The sequence below is a fragment of the Mesoplodon mirus genome (genome assembly GCF_964341445.2).
Source record: "Mesoplodon mirus genome assembly, chromosome: 14".
In the NCBI taxonomy this organism is placed as follows: Eukaryota; Metazoa; Chordata; class Mammalia; order Artiodactyla; family Ziphiidae; genus Mesoplodon; species Mesoplodon mirus.
In genome coordinates, this window is record NC_138990.1 from 20,190,221 (window position 1) to 20,214,618 (window position 24,398).

General features: G+C 44.9%; 1 protein-coding gene across 1 annotated transcript in view; it reads left to right on the forward strand.

Annotated features, from left to right (window-relative positions):
* Positions 1-959: 959 nt before the first annotated feature.
* SLC9A4 (solute carrier family 9 member A4) overlaps positions 960-24,398 on the forward strand; it is a gene marked incomplete at both ends in the record, with an annotated part of 51,410 nt that continues 27,971 nt past the window's right edge. Inside the window, 3 exons of the mRNA XM_082642681.1 lie at positions 960-1,215; positions 6,288-6,751; positions 23,691-23,950. Coding sequence (XP_082498807.1) covers positions 960-1,215; positions 6,288-6,751; positions 23,691-23,950 — 980 coding nt within the window. The remainder of the gene's footprint in view (positions 1,216-6,287; positions 6,752-23,690; positions 23,951-24,398) is intronic.

Consider the following 24,398-nt stretch of genomic DNA (forward strand, 5'->3'; position numbering starts at 1 on the left):
AAAACTGGTTTTTAGAGGTATTTCATGGAGCTTGTTCCTCTGCTTGTTCTTTTTTTTAATACTATGTAAAGTTTATGGAGCGCTAGAGCTTCGTGTTTTGAATTACTATCTAGACATATTCTATGCTGCCGCCTCCTCCTCCCTCTTTTACAGTGACCACATGACACAGTTTTCCAGCACTGTTCTGGTTTCCAGCTGTGGTCTGGTATGATTATTAATAGGTCTCCTGTACTTTCAGAAGTGCCCTGGTTTAGATGAGAATTACACGGTCATTCATCCTTGAACCGGTCAAGGTGTAGTATTGTGGCCGCCCACTAGGTGTCAGCAGTGTAACCCCCAGGGAACTCAGGGAAAGCATTTCATTACAAAAGTCAAATCTGAGCAAATAATTAAGTGTAGTTCAAGAGCTACCTGCAGCCTCGGCCATTCAAAACAAGTGAGCTAGCAGGGGGAGGAGAGAAGGACCGGGTGCAGAACAGGTAGCTCCTTTCCTAGGGTCTGGAGAAGAGGGAGGGATTCTCTTCCTGGTTAGAAGGGCTCTAGTGACATCTGGAATGAGCACCGTGGCACCCTTTTTAATTTTCACTCACAAAGTGAAACCAGTGTGCAGTGAGGTGAGGAAACAGCTTGGAATGAAGAAGTATTTTTGCTTCATAAATTGCTCTTCAAATCACGATCGGATGAAGGTCGCACAGGTAGATCCCTGGGCTTTCTCAAGTCTATTGAATGACTAGATGCATTTGGGCCAGAGGTTGAGTTGCCTGAACACAAATACTTTAAAGGTGATTTGAAAATATCTATACTCAGAACTCAGTGACGTGCTCGGACTCTTCCTGGAATGACCCACGGACTGTGCGTATTTCACCTGTTGCCCAGGTAGATGCTGCCGCTCTCTGGAAACCCTCCTCACTTCAGAAGTGCAGCACCCAAAGGCACACACAGTAAGAGAAGCCCACAGCATGGGTTTTCAGATGCTTGTGCCTTTCGGTCCTTGGAATTGGTTGTTCTTGATAGTGGCCCTCAAGTGTGGTGGAGCATCTTCTGATTTGAATGAATCCACAAATTCCTCTGCCCAGCATGAGCTTAATGTTCGGTTTGCTGCTGCCAGCTCTGAGCCAGCTGAGACGGTATCTGTTTTCGCACTGGATTATGACTATGTGCAAATTCCTTACGAGGTCACCCTCTGGATCCTCCTAGCATCCCTTGCAAAAATAGGTAAGGTCCCAAACATCTACCTGGTTTGAGGAGTTGTTTTCCACGTGAGATAAAATGCCTTGTAGATGGTGAATTAAGTGGATTTTAACTCTTGCTGCTATTACATAAAAAATTCTATTCCTGAGTCAAGGGAAAGTCATAACTGATTTTTGTCAAGCCATTTAATACTTCAGGTTGTGTTTTGAAATTTAAGAGCCTACTTTTGGGCTCTCGGTTGTTTGGATTTCCTCTCCTTTCAGGGTGGCAGCCATGTGACACTATTTGGCATATAAAAATCTCGAGTTCTATGCTTTAAGAAATACAGAGTAAAGTATGTTGAGCTTGGAATGATGCCCACTGGAAATTTCAGGAACCATATAATGATTCTTCTGTAAAATGTGCTTCTTTCATTCTTGGCCATGGAACCAGGGGCTTCATCAACGACGCACATTGTTTATTCTTTAAAAGTGGCATGTGCTCCTTGCAAATGGACAGAAAGCAAGAATCAAGGCAACCAGAAGCAACTCGTATCACTCAGTGATGGGATACGGTGGAATAGAGATGGTATCTGTCAGTAAAATCTTTGTTTACACCTGAGCCGAATGGAACCAGTGGAGCACCCCTGGTTTCCTCTGTGACATAAAGTGGATTCAAGTTAATAGATGAAATTCTAACTAGGGTTCTTTGTGCCCAGGGCAAAGTGATGGTTTCCACTCTGTGACCATTTAATCTCCAAGTTCACCCCCTTGTCTCCTTAGAAACAGCTTATTCCAGAGTGGGAAACTAATACAAATATCTTAATTGTCAAGCATAATGTCTCCTTTGCTTTAGTTATGAACTTTGTTATTTGAGTAGATAAGATTGCCTCATTGAAATAGACCTTATGAATCATGTTAGTGCTTGTTTATATGATTCCTCTGGAACAGCTATGAAATATGGGGTGAGCCATGAAATCGGGCAGTTAACTCCTTGGCATCAGGATGCTGGGCTCTGTCTTTTCATCTAACTCCCTGCCCATGGATGTTGGCGGGGTGCTGGCATATTCATTAGGTGCCCGTCATAACTGCTGTTCATTTTGAGCTCATAAGATGTGAAGATAGAATGAAATTCTTAGTTTGAAGAACTCTTGTGCAGTTTATCAAATGACTAAATGACACAGAGGGTTGCACATTATTTCTGAGAAGGGCTCAAGTAAAAATGGGTTTCCAAAGGGATGATATTCTCAGTTCAGAGCTAGGGGTCTAACACCTTTCATGCAACCACGTGGATACTGAGAACGTTCAAGTTGGTCTTATGTGATCTTGAGTTTTCCTTTGTCAAAATGCCAGAGATTCTGACCCCACCCACTCCCTTCCTTTTCACAGTAATGGGTGAAGTTGGTCTGGAATCAGGAAACTAGCTGATTCCACTGACTAGCTCTGTCTTTCTTCATCTCAGTTCATTCATCTGTGAAATTATTTCTGAGATCTCTTTTTGGTACAAATAAGAATTTTCTAATGGAAAGAGCCTTCTATTCTATATCAGTGAACATCTCAAGGCGCAAAGTATATGTTTTATATTAGCATAAGACACAGATTGTCCTTTAGAGATGTTGTGTGTGCCCAGACTACAAGTTCAGAGTCCTGTAAGGATGCTATTGTTCATAGAATTGCTGTTTAAGTGTTCTTGATTTTCATGAGGATGCCACTCAACATACTTTAGAAAAAGAAAATAACTGAAGTAGGTTATCAGTTGAATCATGCTTATTCAAGCACAATTTCATATTTACTGGACTTTAAGAATTCAGATTATTTTTATATTGTACATGAAAAGAAGGTCAAATTTACTGAATATATACTGTGATCCAAGTACTGGTCTTGTAGCTTTATATATGGTAGCTTGTTTACCTGGGGCAAAAAAATAATAATAATGACATAAAACTTTAACACTTAAGGAAACCATATCGCTTTTTTAGATTCTATATTATAAATCTTGAATCAAAATATAATTAATAATCGCTAGTATTCTTTTATTCCATCATTCTATCAAGACACATTTATTGAGCACCCAGGCAAGGTGTAGGAATGACTGTGGTCCCCAGCCTCAAGGGGGAAGATGGGTGAATCTAGTACTGCCTAATAGGTGCTCTGATAGGGCCATCTTTGACTTTCAGGCTGGACTTTGTTATTCGTGGCCTTTTAAGTTTCAGGCCAGGGAACTAAAACCTCAAAGTGACTGACTCTATTGTCCATTATGGAAGGGGAGAAGAATTTTGAAATGTGAAACTCACGTAGCATTTCCCTTAAAGGGCCCTGCTTACAGGTTAAACCCTCTTCCTGCTATCACTGTGTAGATGCAACTCGGCTTCAGGAAGGTGACATTGGATCCATTTCAGGAAACTAGATCCCTGGAAGCAGGACCAGACTGGGGAGACATGGGGCCTGAGAAAATCACACTATGGGCTCTTCCGCCTACTTTACATATTTAAAAAGCTAAGTGTGGTTAAATAAGCACTAACTGAAGAAGGAGGAGGAGAGAGGAGAAGGAGGAGGAGAGAGGAGAAGAAGGAAGCTGTTATTAGGAAATGGACAGAGCAGGACTTTAGAAGGAGGCCTTAAGCTGGTCTTGAAGCCAGTGGGCTGTGTGGTTTGGAATAATGTCTCTTGACACTCCATTGTATTAACCTGCCTGCTGATGGTGGATGGAGAAGTTCAAAGCTGTGGTCAGGGAAACCCACGAGTTCTTTGGATGGCTGAACCTAAAACTTCCTAAGGAGACATTCCATGGCCCCAAGGCCTATGGGAGGGAGCCTACCTCCTTAGCCTTGAACTTCAGGCCCTCCATTGCTTGGCTCAAAATCAGTACACTTCCAATAGCCAGGACATGGAAACAACCTAAATGTCCATCAACAGAGGAATGGATAAAGAAGATGTGGTACATATATGCAATGGAATATTATGCAGCCATAAAAAGGAATGAAATCGGGTCATTTGTAGAGACATGGATGGACCTAGAGTCTGTCATACAGAGTGAAGTAAGTCAGAAAGAGAAAAACAAATATCATATATTAATGCATATATGTGGAATCTGAAAAAAATGGTATAGACGAGCTTATTTATAAAACAGAAATAGAGACACAGACATAGAGAAAAAACCTACGGATACCAAAGGGGAAAGGGGGGTGGGGGGAATTGAGAGATTGGGATTGACATATATACACTATTGTTATTATGTATAAAATAGATAACTAATGAGAACCTACTGTATAGCACAGGGAGCTCTACTCAGTGCTCTGTGGTGACCTACATGGGAAGGAAATCCAAAAAAGAGGGGATATATGTATACATATAGCTGATTCACTTTGATGTACAGCAGAAACTAACACAACATTGTAAAGCAACTATACTCCAATAAAATTTTTTTAAAAAAATCAGTACTCTTCCCAATTAAAATTTGCTCTGGCCAGATGTATCTCCTCAGTGAATGTCAAAAATATCTGGCTGGGCCATCCCTGTCTCTCCCCTCTTTCTCCTGGAGTTCTCCCCTCCTAAAATGCCTTCCCTCTGTTGTCCAACTATGTAAGTCCCACTCATTCTCCAAAACCTGTTCAACTTCTCCTTCCCATGCAAGAGCTTCTCTGATGAACAGCTGACCTGTTCATTCATTCATTTATATACTTAAGAAAGATTCTTTTAGCAATTAGACATGCTGTTATGGACAAGACATCTTGCTAAGCGCTTTGGGGAGATATAAAGATGTGTGCCATCCTGCCTGAGTTTGAGGAGTTTAGAGATTAGTAGGGGAGAAAAGTCATGGACCAAAAATGGTAGAAAAGGATCGTTGTTGAACAGGTACAGATAAAATGTTACAATAATTCAAAGGAGGACATATTATTTCTTGGGAAGAGATTGGGAAAAGCTTAACCTTAAGGATTGAGCAGGACCAAAATAGGGTGGAGAGAAGCACAATGCAGGCAACAATAATAATATGTAAAGACAAGAAAGGAGGCCTCCAGGATGAAAAGGCGTGAGCTTGGCTATAATGTAGGTTGCATGAAGACAGTGCAGGGTGTGTGGGATACGGACTCGGGGAGAGCCCCAGGTGGCCTGCTGTGCCTGGATCTCTTGTCATATTTGTTGATATATTCAATATACCCTTCTCTGTATACTTATACATTATATTGGCTTTATCTTCTTATTTGTTAAGAATGTTTCTAAAATTTCATCAGTAGTTGGAATTGTAGAAAACATGTTTGGTCCTCCACCTCACAGGACTTACAGTGGGTTGTTCTTGTCACAGGGATGCTTAACAAATACTCTCAGTTTAAATTCCATGAGACGCTTTGTGTGCCTTCAGAGTCTTAGGTGGGGAATTGAACAATCAGATAACATGGTGTAGAATAGTCATGTGGCAGCAGGATGTGGAATAGACCGGGAGGGGGAGGGAGAGGGAGGAGATCAGGAAGACACCACAGTAAGTAGGATGAGAAGTGGGGCAGTCCTCAGTGAAGGTAGTGGCTGCAGGAGTGTACAGGAGGAGACGGACTTCCGGGGCAGCCAGTGGGAGACGTAACTGATGAAATAGGTTGCCAATTGCATGAAGGGGCAAAGGTGACGGGGTCCCCATAAGAATGCGACTTGATTTCCTCTCAAATGGCTGACTGGGTGGCAATGTCATTGGTTAAGTAAAGGAAACAAAATAAAGACTTTTCATTTTTATTCATTTGTTTGTGGTGGAGAAGGAAGTGAGATGAGGTAAATTTGGAAGGAACTGGGGTTTAGGTCACTGTGACAGACTCTTGCAGGAGCTTCAAAGGTGGGTTTTGCATGAGAGCAGAAGAGTCCCACCACTCGGATCCCTCAGGATGGGGAAAACAGGAGGGCACGGCTGGCTGAGAAGATGCTGGAACCTGCACTGAGCATGGGAAGCACTTCCTCACATCAAGCCGCAGCCACACTTGCAGCTCCTGCTACAGGTGGGTGCTGAGGCTGGGCCCGGAGATGCTGCCATCTGCGTGGCTTTGAAAGGCCTCTTGCACACCCCTCCCCTGGTGTCCTGGGGGCCAGAGCCGGGTTACTTGCCAACGTCTAAACGTGGTTCTTTGCTCTCCGCAGGCTTCCACGTCTACCACCGGCTGCCGGGCCTCATGCCTGAGAGCTGCCTGCTCATCCTCGTCGGGGCCCTGGTGGGCGCCATCATCTTCGGCACCGACCACAAATCGCCTCCGGTCATGGATTCGAGCATCTACTTCCTGTACCTCCTCCCGCCCATCGTCCTGGAGGGCGGCTACTTCATGCCCACCCGGCCCTTCTTCGAGAACATCGGATCCATCCTGTGGTGGGCAGGGCTGGGGGCCCTGATCAATGCCTTCGGCATTGGCCTCTCGCTCTACCTCATCTGCCAGGTCCAGGCCTTTGGCCTGAGTGACGTCAACCTGCTTCAGAACCTGCTGTTCGGGAGCCTGATCTCGGCCGTGGACCCCGTGGCCGTGCTGGCCGTGTTTGAAGAGGCGCGGGTGAATGAGCAGCTGTATATGATGATCTTCGGGGAGGCCCTCCTCAACGATGGCATCAGCGTGGTGAGATGCGGCCCCCCACCGTCCCCAGGGAGATGAGGGGCCTGGGGGGTGGAGAAGGCCAGGCAGGCCTGGGCCTCAGCAGGACAGAGGTGGGCCAGGGCAGTGTGGCCCCAGGTCTGGCCACTGCCCTTGGGATCTGCACGGTGCCCGCGCTCGCTCACTACGCTGCTTGCCATCCACTGGCTTCTTTAAAGGAGAAGCAGGAGAGAGGAAGTATGATTCTTTAGTGAATTCGGTGTTTCACTGAGCAAGCAGAAACCGTGGCTAAAGGCTCTTCTGGGTTTAAGGCTCTTCTGGGTTTTCTCATTAGGACAAGCAGTACCTGTGCTTTTATTTTCTCTCAGTCACGGGACCTCACCCTCCTTCCCTTTAGATGCTTTTTTTTAAGCTCTGTTTTAGATGATGAAGTTAAATAAAAGGTAGGGGTAGGGAGAGAGATGACAGAGGATTTGCACAAATGCATTGGCGTGTATATCAGTCTCAACTGTGTGACTCCCCCGGAGAACGTGACGGAGCAGCTTTGCTTAGGAGTCCTTCCAGAGAGAGGCCGAGAAGGGTTTACAGGCCACATCAGCGCAGAGCATTAAGGCCCAGGGATGACTTTGGCTAGAGGTGCTGAAATATTCCAGATTGGCTGCTGCATTGCCCAGTTTCCTTACGTTACTGCAAACCTTCACCAGGAGTTAGTCTATGTGATTTTATATAAATTTTTATGTACTTTTCTTATTCTTACATTTATATCACACCACATAAGTAATACTAGAATGCATTTTCAGTGTAAAAGACTTAAATAGTACAAAATCATACAGCATAAAACACAAAAGCCTCCACCTGACCCTCTTCCCTCCCCCTTGGATGCAGTTTGCATTTCCCTCCCCATTTTTATCATGGACACATGCATATACGTACGCAGATATAGATGTATTGATACATCATTCTACATAAAGTGGGTGGCATTAAATCATATGTACTGCTTAGACGTACCAAATCTTGGACTTCTTTCTAGCTCTTTTCCACTGTTGCAGAGTATTTCATAGATTATGTTTATAAAGATTTATTTAACCAGTTCTTGATGGGTGAATATTCAGGTGGTTGTCAATTTTTCACTTTAAAAAACAGTGTTGCGATAAGTATTCTTGTTTCTGCATGCATCTCTTTTCACACTTGTGAGTCTTTTTTTTTTTTTTTTGCTATACGTGGGCCTCTCACTGATGTGGCCTCTCCCGCTGCGGAGCACAGGCTCCGGACGCACAGGCTCAGCGGCCATGGCTCACGGGCCCGTGGCCATGGCTCACGGGCCCTGTGAGTCTTTTTATAGGATATATTCTTGGAAGTGAAATTTTGGGGTTAAAAAGTAGGTATACTTAAAAATTTGAGAGATGCTGCTATAATCGCCTCCTCTTCATTCAAATGATGAAGGAGGGATTCCCACCAGAAGGTTATGGAGTGACACCAACGCTAAACAGATGAGACTAATGACAACTGTGTGCGTCACCTATACTCACAGCCCAGAGTAGGGGGCCACCGCACACCATGCCGGGCCACATGGGTGCTGCCCTGGGGAACAGAGTGAGCTCTCAGGGACTGTGGGAGGAACTAGTAGAAGGATGGGGTACCTCCTGGTTCCTAGGGGATGATGTGATTGACTTATTATTTTTTTATTTAACAAACTTTCATTTGGTACATATTGTGTTCTGGGCACAGTGCTAACTGCTTGGGTGGCAATGATGTTGAATGAGATGAGGTTCCCTGCTCTCTTTTTTTGTAAATGTTTATTTTATATTGGAGCATAGTTGATTAACAATGTTGTATTAGTTTCAGATGTACAGCAAAGTGATTCAGTTATGTATATATATGTATCTATTCTTTTTCAAAGTCTTTTTTTAATCTCTTTTTTTAAATTTTATTTATTTTATTTATTTATTTTTGGCTGCGTTGGGTCTTTGTTGCTGCGTGCGGGCTTTCTCTAGTTGCGGTGAGTGGGGGCTACTCTTCGTTGCAGCGCCTGGGCTTCTCATTGCAGTGGCTTCTCTTGTTGCAGAGCACGGGCTCTAGGCACGTGGGCCTCAGTAGTTGTGGCGTGCGGGCTCAGTAGTTGTAGCCTGCGGGCTCTAGAGCGCAGGCTCAGTAGTTGTGGCACACGTGCTTTGTTGCTCCGCGGCATGTGGAATCTTCCCAGACCAGGGCTCAAACCCGTGTCCCCTGCATTGGCAGGCGGATTCTTAACCACTGCACCACCAAGGAAGCCCATCAAAGTCTTCTGAGTAATTCCACAGACTGTCAGGGAAGTGATCCCCAGTACACATAGATATACGAATACTGTGCCTGGTCCCTTGATAAGGAGGGTTATTGGGCTGGGGGACCTTACCGCGGGGTCAGATTGCAGGGGGAACTTGCAGTAGAGCCATTCAGGACCCTTCTCATTTTACCAAATACATTAAACCTTAATTTTAGTTTTTATGTATACAGCTGCCAAGATTTTCCAGAAATCTTTATGGGCTTGCATTTCCATACGCAGTGTATTAAGTGCATATTTCCTTGTATCATTGTCAACAAGGGGTATTGCTTTCTTAATGTTTTCCCATCTAATGAGCAAAAAAGGATGACACATGTTTGCTATAATCTGCATGATGATATTAAGCATCTTTTCAAAGATGGTGGATCATTAGTGTTTCTTACGCTATGAATTGGAAGTTCATGTCCTTTCAGGGTTGCCAGACTTAAAAAAAAATACAGGTTACAAGTTAAATTTGAATTTCCTATAAACAATGAGTAATTTTTTATCAGTATGTCCCAATTATTGTATGCAAATATCGCTTCTTGTCAATGTTTCTTTGAGACCAGTTGCTGTTTTTTTTCTTTTTTAATTGATTTGTAGAAACTCATTAAATTATCTAAACTTTAAGCTTTAGATAAACTTTAAATTATATAAACTTGAATGTTACATAAAAAGCAAATATTTTCTCCCATTCTGTCACTTAAATTTTTTTAAGTCATGTATCTTCTATCTGTAAAAGTTTAAAATATGTATGTAGTCAAACCTACTAACATATTCTTTTATTGCCCTGGGTTTCACATTTTGCTTTCCGAGACTGTGCCTAACCAAAGAACATGCACACACGTTTTGTTTTGTTTTTTAATTTTTTTCCCTTTTACAATTAATTATTTAATTCACCTGGCACACAATTTTTTAGTGATGTTATTCATAATTTTCTTTATTTTTTCTTTTTTAAATTTTAATTTATTTATTTTATTGAAGTACAGTTGACTTACGTTGTGTTAATTTCTGCTGTACAGCAAAGTGACCTAGTAATACACATATATACATTGTTTTTAAAATTCTTTTCCATTATGGTTTATCCCAGGATATTGAATATCATTCCCTGTGCTATATATCAATAGTAGGACCTTGCTGTTCATCGTGGCACACACTATTTTATCATGAGGACTTTATGCCAAAATGGATAGTACTGGGGGAAAAAGCATTTGAAAATAATCCAAGATATCCGGGGTGGATTCACCAAGTGGAGGAGACCCACACTTGAAGTCAGAAGCCAGGTTATTTATTCATAATGAGAATCTCTAACTATTGAGCGAGATACTAGACTCATCAGACCTGCCTGTTCTTCCCTGCTGGGCGGGCATCTCAGAAAGCCAAGGTGTCTGCCGGTTGCCAGGGGAGCCTGGACTCCAGCCTGCCATCTCATTTACATATCTCATTTCTCAGTGTGTGGCCCTCAAGCCACGTGCCTCAGAATCCCCCAGGTGGGCTTGGTGAGCACTCAGATGGCCAAACCTCAACCCAGGACCACTGACCCCCACTCTCTGGGAACAGAGCCTGGGAATCTGTATTTTTAACCAGCACCTCAGAAGATGGCTGATGTTTGGGAACTACTTGTTCACGGCCTTTAGGTCGAAAGAGCTGATATATCTTGATCTAAAACGATGCTATGTCTGGGAAAGGTCTGGGCTAGATGTGCCTCCACCCATTCTCCCTTCAGGTGCTTTCTGACTTTGGGTTTTGTTACAGTGGAATAAGTCCCCTTGGCTGGGAACCAGTTCCACCTCCTAAGGCACCCCTCTGAGCCACGATGCCTCCGTTTCACAGTTTATCCAGAGAGCATCTCATTTTACTCATATCCAAGTTCTTTGGGGTCCCTTGCTGACTGTAACCCCACGAAAGCAATGCCCTTGAGGGTGCTCATCTGGGTCAACATCAAGGCCACCTCCTGGCAGCCCATTCTGAGATAATTATCCAACTTTCCCTTCCTAAATCGTTAGAGAAATTTAGCAATGACAATATCACCTCACTTAATTTTCACAGACCAAGCTCTTTCTTGATACAACCTACAAACGTTGCTGCTGAGACATAGTCTTTGTTAACGACCCACGAAAACATGTGGCTCTGTTCCCTCTGTGGTGCTGCTTCTGAACTTGAGACGCACTTCAGCCTGAGTTTTCCCTAGACTTTACATCTAGAGCCAATCACGGCCTGGGGTTTCTTTGCTAACTGCATTTGTTTGACTTTCCCAAAGTTTAATTGTTTCCACTTGGACTTTTTTTTTGAAATGATTGTTTCCAAATAAAATTGTAATTTTCAGCTGACCAGAGTATCTGCTTGAGGGCACTGCTGTGACCTCCACGTGGTGAAGCTGCCGCGGTGCTGGCTCCGGGGTGGGGATGGAGGTGCCCACACGTCACTCGGGGTCACCCTGGGGTCACCCACAGCACAGTGATATTAAGTGTGTGCTGGGGCACTTGTGCATCCCTGCGTGAAACTGGAGAAGCTCGGGGCCGGATTTAGAAAGCAGTTTGAGAGCAACTGGTATTTAATGCAGTGCAGTTGTCTTTTGAGCCAAGGGCCTTGGACTCACCCTTTCATTGAGGAGGGAGCCTTCCCGAGGGCAGCCATCACAGGCGGGCTCTTTCAGCAGAAAGTCTGAGTCATCCAGAGAGAGACCTGTGATTAGTGGGTTACATGTGACAACTTTGCAGATCCTTATCGCACGAAAAGAGCTGCCTCTCACGAAAGAGGAGGTGCTCCAGAGGAGATGCAACCATCGAAAGAACAATGAACCTGACCCTCCAGGTCTCTTGTCCACTTATTTCTCCCTCTCGCTGAATATTTTAGGTTATGACTCCAATCATGAGAACTTCCTTAATGGTGGGCAAAGGGAGAAGAGACAAAACCCCAGTAGCTTTCAAATAATAACTAGTATCCCCAGCTGAAATCTCATGGCCAGCATCATAGCAGTAAGACAGATGCAGCCACTATACCCAGGCCCTGTATGGGGTCACTTGTACATTTATTATTTTATTAAATCCTTAGATTTTACTGTGAGCTGAATTAATAGTCACATTTCACAGATGAAGAAAATAAGGCAAAAGGAGTACAATAAATTGCACAAGGGTATCCTGCCTGGCCATGACAGAGCAGACATGGGTGCCCAGGTCTGTCTCTTCCCAATCTCTTTTCTTTTATTCTTACCTTTTGAATTTTCAACTCATGGAGCTGAGAGGAACAGGAGAGAACCAACAAGTTACCTGTGAGGAGACTGGGCTCATGTCCAGTTGGTAGGAAATCCAGTGCTCTTTCTCCAAAACAGAACTGGCTTGTTTGGCCAAGTCCAGTATGTGGCTCCGGGAAAGATTCTGGTCATCTCTGTGCCTATTTCTGTAAAATTGGGCTGATGGTATTTCTTAGCTCATAGGGTCACTGGAAAATTCCCATTAAGCTATTAGTATAGTGAGCATTCATCATACAGTGAGAACTCCAGGCATGCTGGCTATTATTTATTTTTATTATTATTATTTTTTGCGGTACACGGGCCTCTCACTGCTGTGGCCTCTCCCATCGCGGAGCACAGGCTCCGGACGCGCAGGCTCAGCGGCCATGGCTCACGGGCCCAGCCGCTCCGCGGCATGTGGGATCTTCCCGGACCAGGGGCACGAACCCGTGTCCCCTACATCGGCAGGCGGACTCTCAACCACTGCGCCACCAGGGAAGCCCAAGCATTTGGTTTTAAACATGGCACTGCGTCATGTATCGTAGGCAGATTGTTCTTATATTTGTATTCCTCCCTGGTTTTCCTGCATCAATTTGCTGAATAAGCAGCAAGGTGATGCCACCACGGTTTCTATCATCTTGCCCCATGTCCCCTCCTCCACCTCACCTGGGAGGTGCCGGCATGCCCCCCTGAGGTTGGAACCCAGGCAGCCTGGCTCCAGAGCATCTCTGCTCCCAACTCCTACTTCATGCTGGTTCTTCACCCACCTCCCTCTCTCCCCACCACTTTCTTTTCCTCCTTCCTCTGGTGGTGTCTTCATTTCACGTCTTGCTGCCACTGTAGTCCACTCTCTAGGCATAAGGTGGGCGAGAGAGTGGTAGAGGGAGAGCTGCAATAAAGTTTCTGAGCAGGACCCTTGGACTAGTCACACTGGCAGGTATTTTATCTACTCTTTCTTCTTAGAGCTTTATAGCAACCTACTGTGGTGGGATTGCTGTCCCCATTTTGTGAAGGAGCCCGCTTGATCTAAAACAGTGCTTCAGAGCAGAGGACCCCCCTGACCCCAGGTGTCTGTCAACTGAAAAAAATTGCACAACGTGAAAGTCTCGAGTTAAGTGGTTTGGGGCAAAATGTAGACCATAGCCTGGGAGATAGCCTATCAGAGAGCTTGGACGAACTGCTCCAAAGAGGTCAGAGGGGAGGTCTTAAATATGTGCTATTGGTGAAGGGGGTTCGTGGAGTCAAAGCACACACTTTGGCAGAAGTGTGTCACTTCGCTAGTCATGAAGAGCAGATGTCACCATTAATGATTTTAGTGCTTTTCTAGATATGAGAAGATGCAAGAAATTGGGCTCATAAAATCTTCTCCTGAAACTATCTACCTGGGACACAGAGAGTCTCATTCTTGATCTCTGCCCTGAACTCCTTGCAGGGGGTGTTTGAGGTCAGCGACTTCAGAGGCCGTTGGTTTCCTCCTTGTAGAACCCACTGGTGAGCAACAATTTTCAGTTGGCGTGTCTGTGCCCACTTGTCTGTACTGGCCGTTCTTGGTCCTTTGAGCCTCTCAGGTGAATTACCAGATCTCCAGGTGCTTAAGTTTCTTCATTGTTATTTTTATTATAAACCCACAGACTGTCAGAGAAGTCATTTATTGAATATAATTTATTCTATGCGGCCCAATATCCAAAAGATAGAGTGAAAAGTTGTCCTCCACTGCTTTTCCCAGCCCACAATCAGTAACAACAGTTTCTTAGCATTGACCTTCTACCTTTCATTCAATTTGCCCCTCTATTTATTATGCATTCTTATTGCTGGCATTAGAGCCTGAATTTCCTGATCGCTTATTCTAGAATTCCTTTGACCTCTTCTCATCTCCTCTTTGCATCCCTTTATCAGCCCAGCTTTGCTGACTAGTTCCTTGTCGACCCTTATGATTTTTCTCCTAAGGCCTCCCGCCATCATCGTAGGACCCAGCAGGTAGCTCTGAGCATCACAGATGCTGATGCTGCCTACAGAGAGGATAATTGAATGATGGAAGGAGTGATGCGGACTAGGAAAGGCTGTGCCCAGGCTGTGCCGTGACCACAGCCCTCCTCCTCTAATTCCCAAGAGTGATGCTCCGTTTGAATTGGGATTTGTCAGGGAAGCTACGAGCAAACCAGGGGGCTCTCCCTCTGACCAGCTCCCATCATGGAACTTTGGAATTGCTCCCTGAGACTAAAGCCTAGAGGTGGGATGCAACCACGGGTAGGCACACGCAGGGAGAGAAGTGTCCTTCCTTGCCACACCTTCGTGGAGCCCTGTCCATGGACGCTGTCCTGGGTGCTGTCCTGGGCACTGTGCGTGCGAAGATGAGCTGAGAGCCTCTGCCCATCACTCAGTGGTGGGGGACAGTCGTGGACCCGCCGGTGTGAGGATGCCATGGCGAGTTCAAACCAAGCTAGATGGCAGGGAACAGCTTGCCAGAGGAAGCTGCGTCTAATCCGGGAAAGATTTTTAAAAACATTCATTTGAGGGTGAATTTTCCTCCAGGATTCTCCCTGGTTTATATTTTCCTACCTCAAAGAAATCCTAGCTCCAGGAACATCCCATTCAAGAGGCAGTAAATTGTGCCCAAGAACATGGACAGTGAGGCCAAATGCCTTGGTTCTAGTCCTGGCTCCTGTACTAGTAAACTGTGTGACTTCAGATGAGTGACTTAACCTCTCTGGGCCCTCAGTTTCCTTTCTGTAAACTGGAGACCAGGTTGTTGGAGGGTTAAAGTGAGTTGATACAGGTAAGCATTTAAAACAGTGCCTGGCACAGGGTTCAGTACAAAGTGTTTCTAATATTATGATTTATATATTTGGTCTTTGTCCCCATTCAGGGCACAGAGCTCATTAAAACCTTGAAATTTCTTAAGCGAAGAGAGCTGCCTTTTGTTATGCTAATGAGGCGAATTTTGGAAAGCCCCTAAGTAACCTAAGGAAGGGGGCTGGTTGCCAGTGGAATGGATTTTGTGATTAGGGGGTTGGAGCTTTCAGTCTCCCTCCCTAAACCACCCGAAATCCCCACCTCCAGGAAAGGAGCTGGAGATTGAATTCAGTGACCCATGGCCAGTGATTTAATCAACCAAGTGCAAGTAATGAGGCCTCCATAAAAACTCTAGAGGATTGGGTTTGGAGAATTTCCAGGTTGGTGGAGATTCGGGGAGGGTGGAGCTCCTGGAGAGGGCATGGAAGCTCTTCACCCCTGCCCCAGAACTTGTCCTTGACCCATAACTTGTCCTAAGCATCTCTCCCACCTGGCAGTTCCTTTTTTTTTCTTAATTAAAAAAAAAGTTTTATTGGAGTACAGTTGATTTACAATGTTGTGTTAGTTTCAGGTGTACAGCAGAGTGAATCAGTTATACACGTACAGATAGGTCATTACAGAGTATTGAGTAGAGTTCTCTGTGCTATACAGGAGGTCCTTATTCGTTGTCTATCTTATATACAGGAGTGTGTATGTCAGTCCCAATCTCCCAATATATCCTTCCACTCCTTAACTCCTGGTAACCATAAATTTGTTTTCTACATCTCTGTAACTCTACTTCTGTTTTGTAGATAAGTTCATTGGTACCCTTTTTTCTAGATTCCACATATAAGCCATATCATTTGATCCTTTTGTAGTAAACCGGTCATCTAGTGAGTAAAATGTTTCTCTGAGTTCTGTGAGCCATTCTAGCAAATTAATCAAACCCAAGGTGGGGTTGTTGGAACCTCTCAACTATGGCTGGTGGGTTAGAAGCCCAGGTGACAGCCTGGACCTGAGATGGGCATCTGAAGCAGGGTGGGGGGTAGGCTGTCCTGGGGGGCTGAGCCCTCAACCTGTGGGATCCGACCCTGTCTCTAAGTAGATGGTGTCCAATTGAGTTAACTGCTTGATGGTGTGAGAAAGAAGCACACACGTTGGAGCCTGTGTCAGGGTCGGTGTGTTATTTATAGAAGTCCACCTCCATGGGTGCCTGAGAGCCACAGAGCCTTCCTTACAGCCTAAGCCATGCCCCATCTGTCTGGACTTGGCGGTCTCAGCTTTTCTGCAAGAAGCGCTGCACACAGGCCTGAACAGACTCTCTCTCTGGGGGAGTGTCGGGCAAGGTTTTTCTTGTCCTCTTTTTATCTCCTTATTTACCTTCATTTTTGCAGGTTCCTAGGAAACGAGAGAGGCTGCAGATACCTTTACAAGTAGACAGTTTCCGCTGGCCAAGAATGTGGGTATATACAAGGGAGGCGTGAACTCAACAAGTGTGATCTTGAGCAAGTGATTCCATCCTTTTGTGCCTCCGCTTCCTCATGTGTAAAATGGGAATGTTTAGTCTGACCCCAGAGGGTGTTTTGGGTTTTTTTTTGCGGTACGCGGGCCTCCCACCGCCGTGGCCTCTCCCGCCGTGGAGCACAGGCTCCGGACGCGCAGGCTCAGCAGCCATGGCTCACGGGCCCAGCCGCTCCGCGGCATGTGGGATCTCCCGGACCGGGGCACGAACCCGTGTCCCCTGCATCGGCAGGCGGACTTCCAACCACTGCGTCACCAGGGAAGCCCCCAGAGGATGTTTTTGTGGAGACTCTGAAATCAGACACACAGACGCCGACACCTAGTAAGTGAGGAATCAGAGTCCCGTTGCCCTTCCCGGGTTCGAGGGGAGGTTCCACGCAAGATGGACCATCTGGTTGGTGTCTGTCGGCCTGGAAATGGGGATCAGGCCTCAACCCCAGATGGACACTAGGCGCACCACCCTCCTAGCAGCAACAGGGAAGCGCCCACCCGGCCCAGGGCCCAGGCATCTTCCTTCTGGCCTGACTCTCATCAAAGCCGCTGGAGGTCTGCCTGGTGAGTTTCTCCCCAGATCACAGCTGCCATGGGTCATCAGTTATGGTACTGGCTGTGGAGCCCGCGGTGGGGTGTGTGTGTGTGTGTGTGTGTGTGATGCAACACACACAATAGCTTGGGTTGGCGCTTGGACCAGGTTGGGCAGTGGGAGGGGCTGGAAGAAATGATGGGCAGAGGGCAGCCCAGGGTTGGCCCCAGCAAACAAGGATGTGCAGGGGGTCAGGTGTTCACCAACAGAGAAGCCAAATTTGACTCCTAAGCTTTCCCAGCTGGGACACACCTTTACCTCCCCGTGCCTGGGGTTTCAGCTGTGCGCTCCTGTTAACCAGAAGCCTGAAAGATCTGCTCCTTGGGCCTGTATAAATAATTCAGAGACGCGCTCAGGCAGTGCAGGGTTGCAGAGGGACACTTCAACCGTAGGTCATTGGAAGTCCTCAAATCTGTTTCAGAAACACTGCTTTGGTTCATTGTCTTCTGGTTGAAGAAACAGACTAATTGAAGTCTGAGGGGTACAAGTAGGTTTTCCAGCAGCCTGCACTGTGAGCCCCTGGAGGGTGGTTAGAACTAACTCCAGTTCACAAGGGCAGCAAGAAGAACGGATCCCCGCTGGTTACCACGTTGTCCTTCCTTTGTCAGGAGGTAGGGTTGAGCAACTATGGACATGGATTTGGAAAAGAAACACTTCTTGGGAGAAAAGCAAACTCTAAGCCGGGGACTCCAGACAGCCAAGAGAGTTTCCTAGTTCAGTGGTTTTCAAGAGACTCTTCCGTCCCAAAGAGCACGCCTGCATGCGTTCTCAAGGGTGTGTCAGGTGTGTCGGGCTTTGGTGTGGAAAAAAAAAATCTGCTCAGGGTCATGTGAGCAGTGCCACGAGCTGGCCGTTTGGAAGAGGTGGTGAGCAGCTAGTCTGTTCCCCCGTGGCTTCCTCAATGATTATGGAAAACTGAACGGTCTCTGGCAGAACCTGTCCTGCGGGCCAGCCCTGTCACATCACATCCAGGTGATGGGTCAGAGACAGAGCCATTGGTTGTGTCCCCGGGCTGTGGTTTGCCCCAGTTCCCTCCTGCTCACCTGGGATCACGTAAGTGAGCATTATACTCGCAGCGTGGGAGGAAACGGAGAGCTCCCGAAATCCAGCTACTTTATTTCAAAGTTTAGTCCTGTTTGATTGAGACAGAGTTCCCTTGAATTTGAATCTTTCATTTATTTATTCGTCATTCATTCATTCGTGAAAAAAAGTTACTGAGCAGTACTTTTTCTCAGAAACTGCTCTTTCTGTAACAGAGAAGAGCCAAATCTGACTCCATGTTGGCTCTGGTTTCTTTTACTTTAATCTTTGCTTTCTGCTGCTTTTGTTGCCTAAAAGGAGACTGTCTATACACAATGGCCTGCCTCGGGGAACCCCGCCCCTCTGCCTGAAGGTTAAACCAAAGTGCCTTTGTTCAGGGAAGCATCCAGACCCTGTCCACCTGCGAATGGCTGCAAGAAAGAAGAAATGAACACATCCCCTCCCCGAGGCTGGCCATTCCAGGGGATATTTGCAAATCTTAGGGCCTTTTTACTTTACCTCCTCATCTCCTCCCCCTCTCTGTGCTATAAAAGAAACTGGCATCCAAACCCCGAAAAGATGGTTATTTTCAGACACTAGTCTGCCATCTTCTCGGTCTGCCCAGCACCTCGTCTCCAGTTTATTAGCCTGTCGTGCACCCAGCAGAGCAAACTTGGACTCGGTAACATTTCCACTGTGCCAGACTGACCCTCTCAGAAGAAGCAAATCACTGAGCTAGTCTTCAGTGAATTGACATCTACTGGTCACAACCGATGTTTGCTTTTATAGTTTAAAAAGTTTGGAGGTTAAACAGCCTTAAAATGACTTTTCCTGTCCTGCAGGTGTACTAGCACCAGAGGGTGAAAGTCAGTCCTCTGGGCGTTTGCTTCAAGTTGGCATGGAGGTGATGGGAGGGGAAGATTGCACAGACTCAGAGGGGCCAGGCTGGGTGGTTCCTTGAAGAGATCATGGCTGAGGAACAGGGGTGGGTGTGGGTGTGTGATTGCTATTAGCTCTGAACTGCTCAGTTTCATTTACCTACAGGCCACTGAAAAGAAATTTTACGGAGTTTTAGAGATAGAAGTCTGGAGCCTGGGGGAAAGATTGGAGGGAGATACATATGTTGGCCCGTCCTCTACCCTGCTGTTCTTCAGGCTGAGAAGAATGTTCAGACTTTAAATTGAAAAGAATTTCCTTAAAGAAACATCTTGGCTGCGCCCTAAATCAATAAAATGCTACTGCTTACTTCTCTTTGTTAAATTTTCTGACCTCCGCTTAGGTCATCTTCCTGGCCTTTCTGAAATTATAAGCAGCTAATGATCAAGGATGTCAGTCCTAAGAGACTCGGGAGATTCCCATATTTAATCTCCTGTCCTGAGTTTCAGATCTTTTTTCCCTTCCTTTAAGGAGTGAAGTATAAAAGCTTCTTCCCTTCTGTCTCTTTTTTTTAGCTTTTTTTTTTTTTTTTTTTTTTTTGCGGTACGCGGGCCTCTCACTGTTGTGGCCTCTCCCGTTGCGGAGCACAGGCTCCGGACGCGCAGGTCCAGCGGCCACGGCTCACGGGCCCAGCCACTCCGCGGCATGCGGGATCTTCCCGGACCAGGGCACGAACCTGTGTCCCCTGCATCGGCAGGTGGACTCTCAACCACTGCACCACCAGGGAAGCCCAGCTTTTTTTTTTTTTAATTGAAGTATAGTTGATTAACAATGTTGTGTAGTTTCAGGTGTACAGCAGTGATTCAGTTATATATATATATTTTCCAGATTCTTTTCCCATATACAAAATGTTGAGTGTAGCTTCCTGCTATAAAGTAAGTCCCTGTCGGTTATCTATTTTATACATAGTAGTGTGTATATGTTAATCCCAAACTTCTAATTTTTCTCTCCACCCCCCTTTCCCCTTTGGTAACCATAACTTTGTTTTCTATGTCTGTGGGTCTGTTTCTGTTTGGTAAATAAGTTCATTTGTATCATTTTTTTTAGATTCCAAATATAAGCAATATCATATGCTATTTGTCTTTTTCTGGCTCTGTCGTTCTGGAGACTGCTAGGTAACTGCTGGGTTTCTTATTTCTTAGTTAATTTCTTTTAATAGTCAAAGAAAGTGGTTGCCAAGGAACTGCTCTATGACAACTTAACGTGCCAGTGCCCTTTCATACAAAATGGAAAATTAACGGGATTCATTATTTAATTTCCTGTGTCAGGTTGATGAATACAATTTGTGTGTGTGTGTGTGTGTGTGTGTGTTATTCTCTGTACCTTTCTAGCATCTGATGTACAGTGAAGATCATTTCTGCTGTACTGTGCTGTGACTCTGAACTTATAATGTTTTTTTTTTAATAGATCTTTATTGGAGTGTAATTGCTTCACAATACTGTGTTAATTTCTGTGGCAGAACAAAGCGAATCAGCTATACACATACACCAATGCTTTTTTACATGTGTAGAGTCAGTACTTAGTTAGGCTTTTTTTTTAAGGAACTGGGTTTATGGCAAGCTCAAGCAATAAGGATTAATTAAAAAGATACACAAGACAATCAGGAAGACATAGATCTTCTATTCGTCCACTAAGGCTGCCATAACAAGATGCCACAAGCTGGGTGTCTTCAACAACAGAAATGTATTTTCTCACAGCTCTGGAGGCTGGAGCCTTTCTTCCTGGCTTGTGGCCAATCACTTGCTGTGTCCTCACAATGGCCTTTGCTCTGTGTGCACTCCTGGTGTCTCTTCCTTTTCCTTATAAAGACACCAGTCCTATTGGATTAATGGCCCCACCCTTAAGACCTCATTTTAACTTAATCACCTCTTTACAGGCACTATTTCCAAATCCAGTAACATTCTGCAATTAAGACTTTATGAATTTTCTCTTATAATTTTTTAAAATTTATTTATTTTATTTATTTATTTTTGACGACGTTGGGTCTTCGTTGCTGCACGTGGGCTTTCTCTAGTTGCGGCGATCAGGGGCTACTCTTCGTTGCAGTGCGCTGGCTTCTCACTGCAGTGGCTTCTCTTGTTGTGAAGCACGGGCTCTAGGGGCACGGGCTTCAGTAGTTGTGGTGAGCAGGCTCAGTAGTTGTGGCGCATGGGCTTAGTTGCTCCGCTGCATGATCAGGGCTTGAACCCGTGTCCCCTGCATTGACAGGCAGATTCTTAACCACTGAGCCACCAGGGAAGCCCAAGACTTCAACATATGAATTTTGAGGGACATAATTCAGCCCATAGAAGACACCGCAGTAACCCAGGAATAGGAAGTGCTTTACGAGGGGTCTCACAAAGGCTGTAACTAGAACCTAGCTGGTTTTAGTGATTTCAGGTCTTATCTTACAGTCAGGATGGACCAGGTTATGTTCTGGTAATAAACATCCCTCCAAACCTCAGTGGCCTACAGCAACAAAGGTATATTTCTTACTTACACTTCTTGTCTTCTATTGGCCAACAGAGCCCTCTATCTATTCTATTCTATTCCATTCTATTCCATTCCATTCCATTCCATTCTATTCTTCAGGATCTGGGCTTATAGAGCAGCCACTGTATTGAGCACTGCCGGTCTCTGTGCCAGAGGGAAGGAGAGGAGATTCATGGAAAGCCCCACCTCGGCAAACAAATGCCCAATCCCGTAAAGGACATATCGCTTCTGCTCAAAACTCATTTAAACACAACATTTGTCCAGGCAGAGTCACATGGTAGAGGCTGGACATGCAGTCCTATCAGATGCCTTGAAGGAAAAGAAATACTGGGTGAACAGTGCTAATAACTATCATATTCTTACTCCAGAGCCCCTCCATAGATGCAACTTGGCCACTTGCTCAGACTCTGCTGCATTTTTGTAGATCTTTGCATTTCTCTTCCCTCTCCAAGTAGCTTCCACATAATCTCCTCCATCATCTGTCCCCTACTCCTTAGTTTTTATTATTCAGTTTTTTGGTGCTCATAACCCATCCCTCCTTATGGCCTCTCATAATCTCTTAATCTGCCTCATTAGACTTCTCTATTCAGCCACACCTGGTCCATTATCTCTATACTTCTCCGAAGACATGGTTGCTACAGCTCATAACTGAACAGAGGGTTTCACCTCAAGCTACTTCATGGTCCCTAGTCTATGAACACATTTCTCAAGGGTCTGTCAACTCCTGTTCTTGAATGAGAGGTCTCTGGTTGAAAGTACTGTAGCCACACAGGGCTCCTCCTCCTCAGATGCTTTGTCATAGATGTTACCCTTACAAGGAGCCATGAGCATGGTGGGGACTTCGGTTATCAAGTCTAGGGGGATTGGTAGCCAAAAGTATGCAATCAGTTATCATTAAGCTATCAGCTTTCAGTGTCAAAGAAATCCAGGAGATTTAATATTGTGAAGAGCTTTTTCACTCCAGTTCTTAAGGATAGTTAAAAGTCAGTACGTTTAATGAACCTACATGGTTATAAGTTTTCTTTATTTATGTGAAGTGGTATAATGTTAACCCAGAGTGTACTGTAAAAAGTTAAGAATGTTATATTGTAGAGTGCCAGTGAACATAATGCAAAGAGGTATGGCCAATAATAAAATTATAAAAGAATTCTAAAAAGTATTCAAATAATCAAAATGAATTCAGGAAAAGAACAAAATCAGAGGAGGAAAAGAGAAAACAGGTAATAAAATGGTAGATCTAAATCCAAGCATGACAATAATTATACTAAATCTTAGTAGACTAAACACTCCAATTAAATGTCAGAGATTATCAGAATTGATTATAAAGCAAGACCCAAGTACATCCTATTTGCAGAAAACACAACTATAAAGATGCAGATAAGCTGAAAATAAATGGATGCAAAACTATACCAGACATATGGTAGACCAGGCATTAGAATGCTGGTGTGGTTATATTAATGTCAATTAAAATAAACGCAAAGGTAGAAAACTTTACAAAGATAAAGAGGGATGTTTCATAATGACAAAAAAATGTCAATTCATCAAGAACACCTAACAGTTATGCATGTGTATGCACGCAGTAGTAGGGCCATGAAGTAAAAATGGACAAATTTAAAGGAAGGAAATGACAATTCCACAATCACAGCAAGAGTTTTAATGCTTTTCATTTAGAAAATGATAGAACAAATAGGCAAAATGGCATCAACACACTGAGGAACTGAGCACTATCAACCACCTTCTTCTAACTGGTATTCATAGAGCGCTGCGCCCAGCAGCTACAACCCATCGTTTTTGTTTTTTTGTGTGTTTTTTTTTTTTACTGTACGCGGGCCTCTCACTGTTGTGGCCTCTCCCGTTGTGGAGCACAGGCTCCGGACGCGCAGGCTCAGCGGCCATGGCTCACGGGCCCAGCCGCTCCGCGGCATGTGGGATCCTCACGGACCGGGGCACAAACCCATGTCGCCTGCATCGGCAGGCGGACTCTCAACCACTGCGCCACCAGGGAAGCCCTTGTTATGTAATTTTTGTGGTGTATTATTTAACTAGACACAAAGTTAAGAATCTGTGTGTAAGCTGTTTCTCATTTCTAATTCATGTTTACTTTTCTTTTCATTTTCTTTTTGTCTAGGTCTTATATAACATATTAATCGCCTTCACAAAGATGCATAAATTTGAAGACATAGAACCTGTGGACATTTTGGCTGGATGTGCCCGATTCATTATCGTGGGGTGCGGGGGAGTATTTTTCGGCGTCATTTTTGGATTCATTTCTGCGTTTATCACACGTTTCACTCAGAACATCTCAGCGATTGAACCCCTCATCGTCTTCATGTTCAGCTACTTGTCCTACTTAGTGGCTGAGACGCTCTATCTCTCTGGCATCCTGGCGTGAGTACAAACCAAGGACCAACTCTCACCCAATAAAAGAGAGTTTAGCACCGCATCTTGTGGACCAGGCTTTGAGAAAGGCCTGACTCCTAATGCTAAATCTTCAAAAGCGTTTCAGGATTCAGGTTTTTTGAACTTTTGTAAAATCCAATTCAGGTCCTTTGCCAAACAAATGTTCTCTCCAGCATTTGCTTTTGCCCTGTTCTGGTGATTTTCCTGCATAGCAATTATAAGGTCAATTTATAACTCTCAGAAAAGTTGGTGCAGAGAAGAGCTGGGGGAGGTTCAAGGTTAAAGTCTCACTTCAGTCATCATTTTTTTCCTTGAAAAATGCATTATTTTAAGTTAAAGGGAAGCATGCCATGAGCTACTATCATTCCTGGGTTCTGCCTTCTGCTATTTCCCTCAAATCACATCACAGCTCCAGGACTGGTCAGTGTGGAGTGAA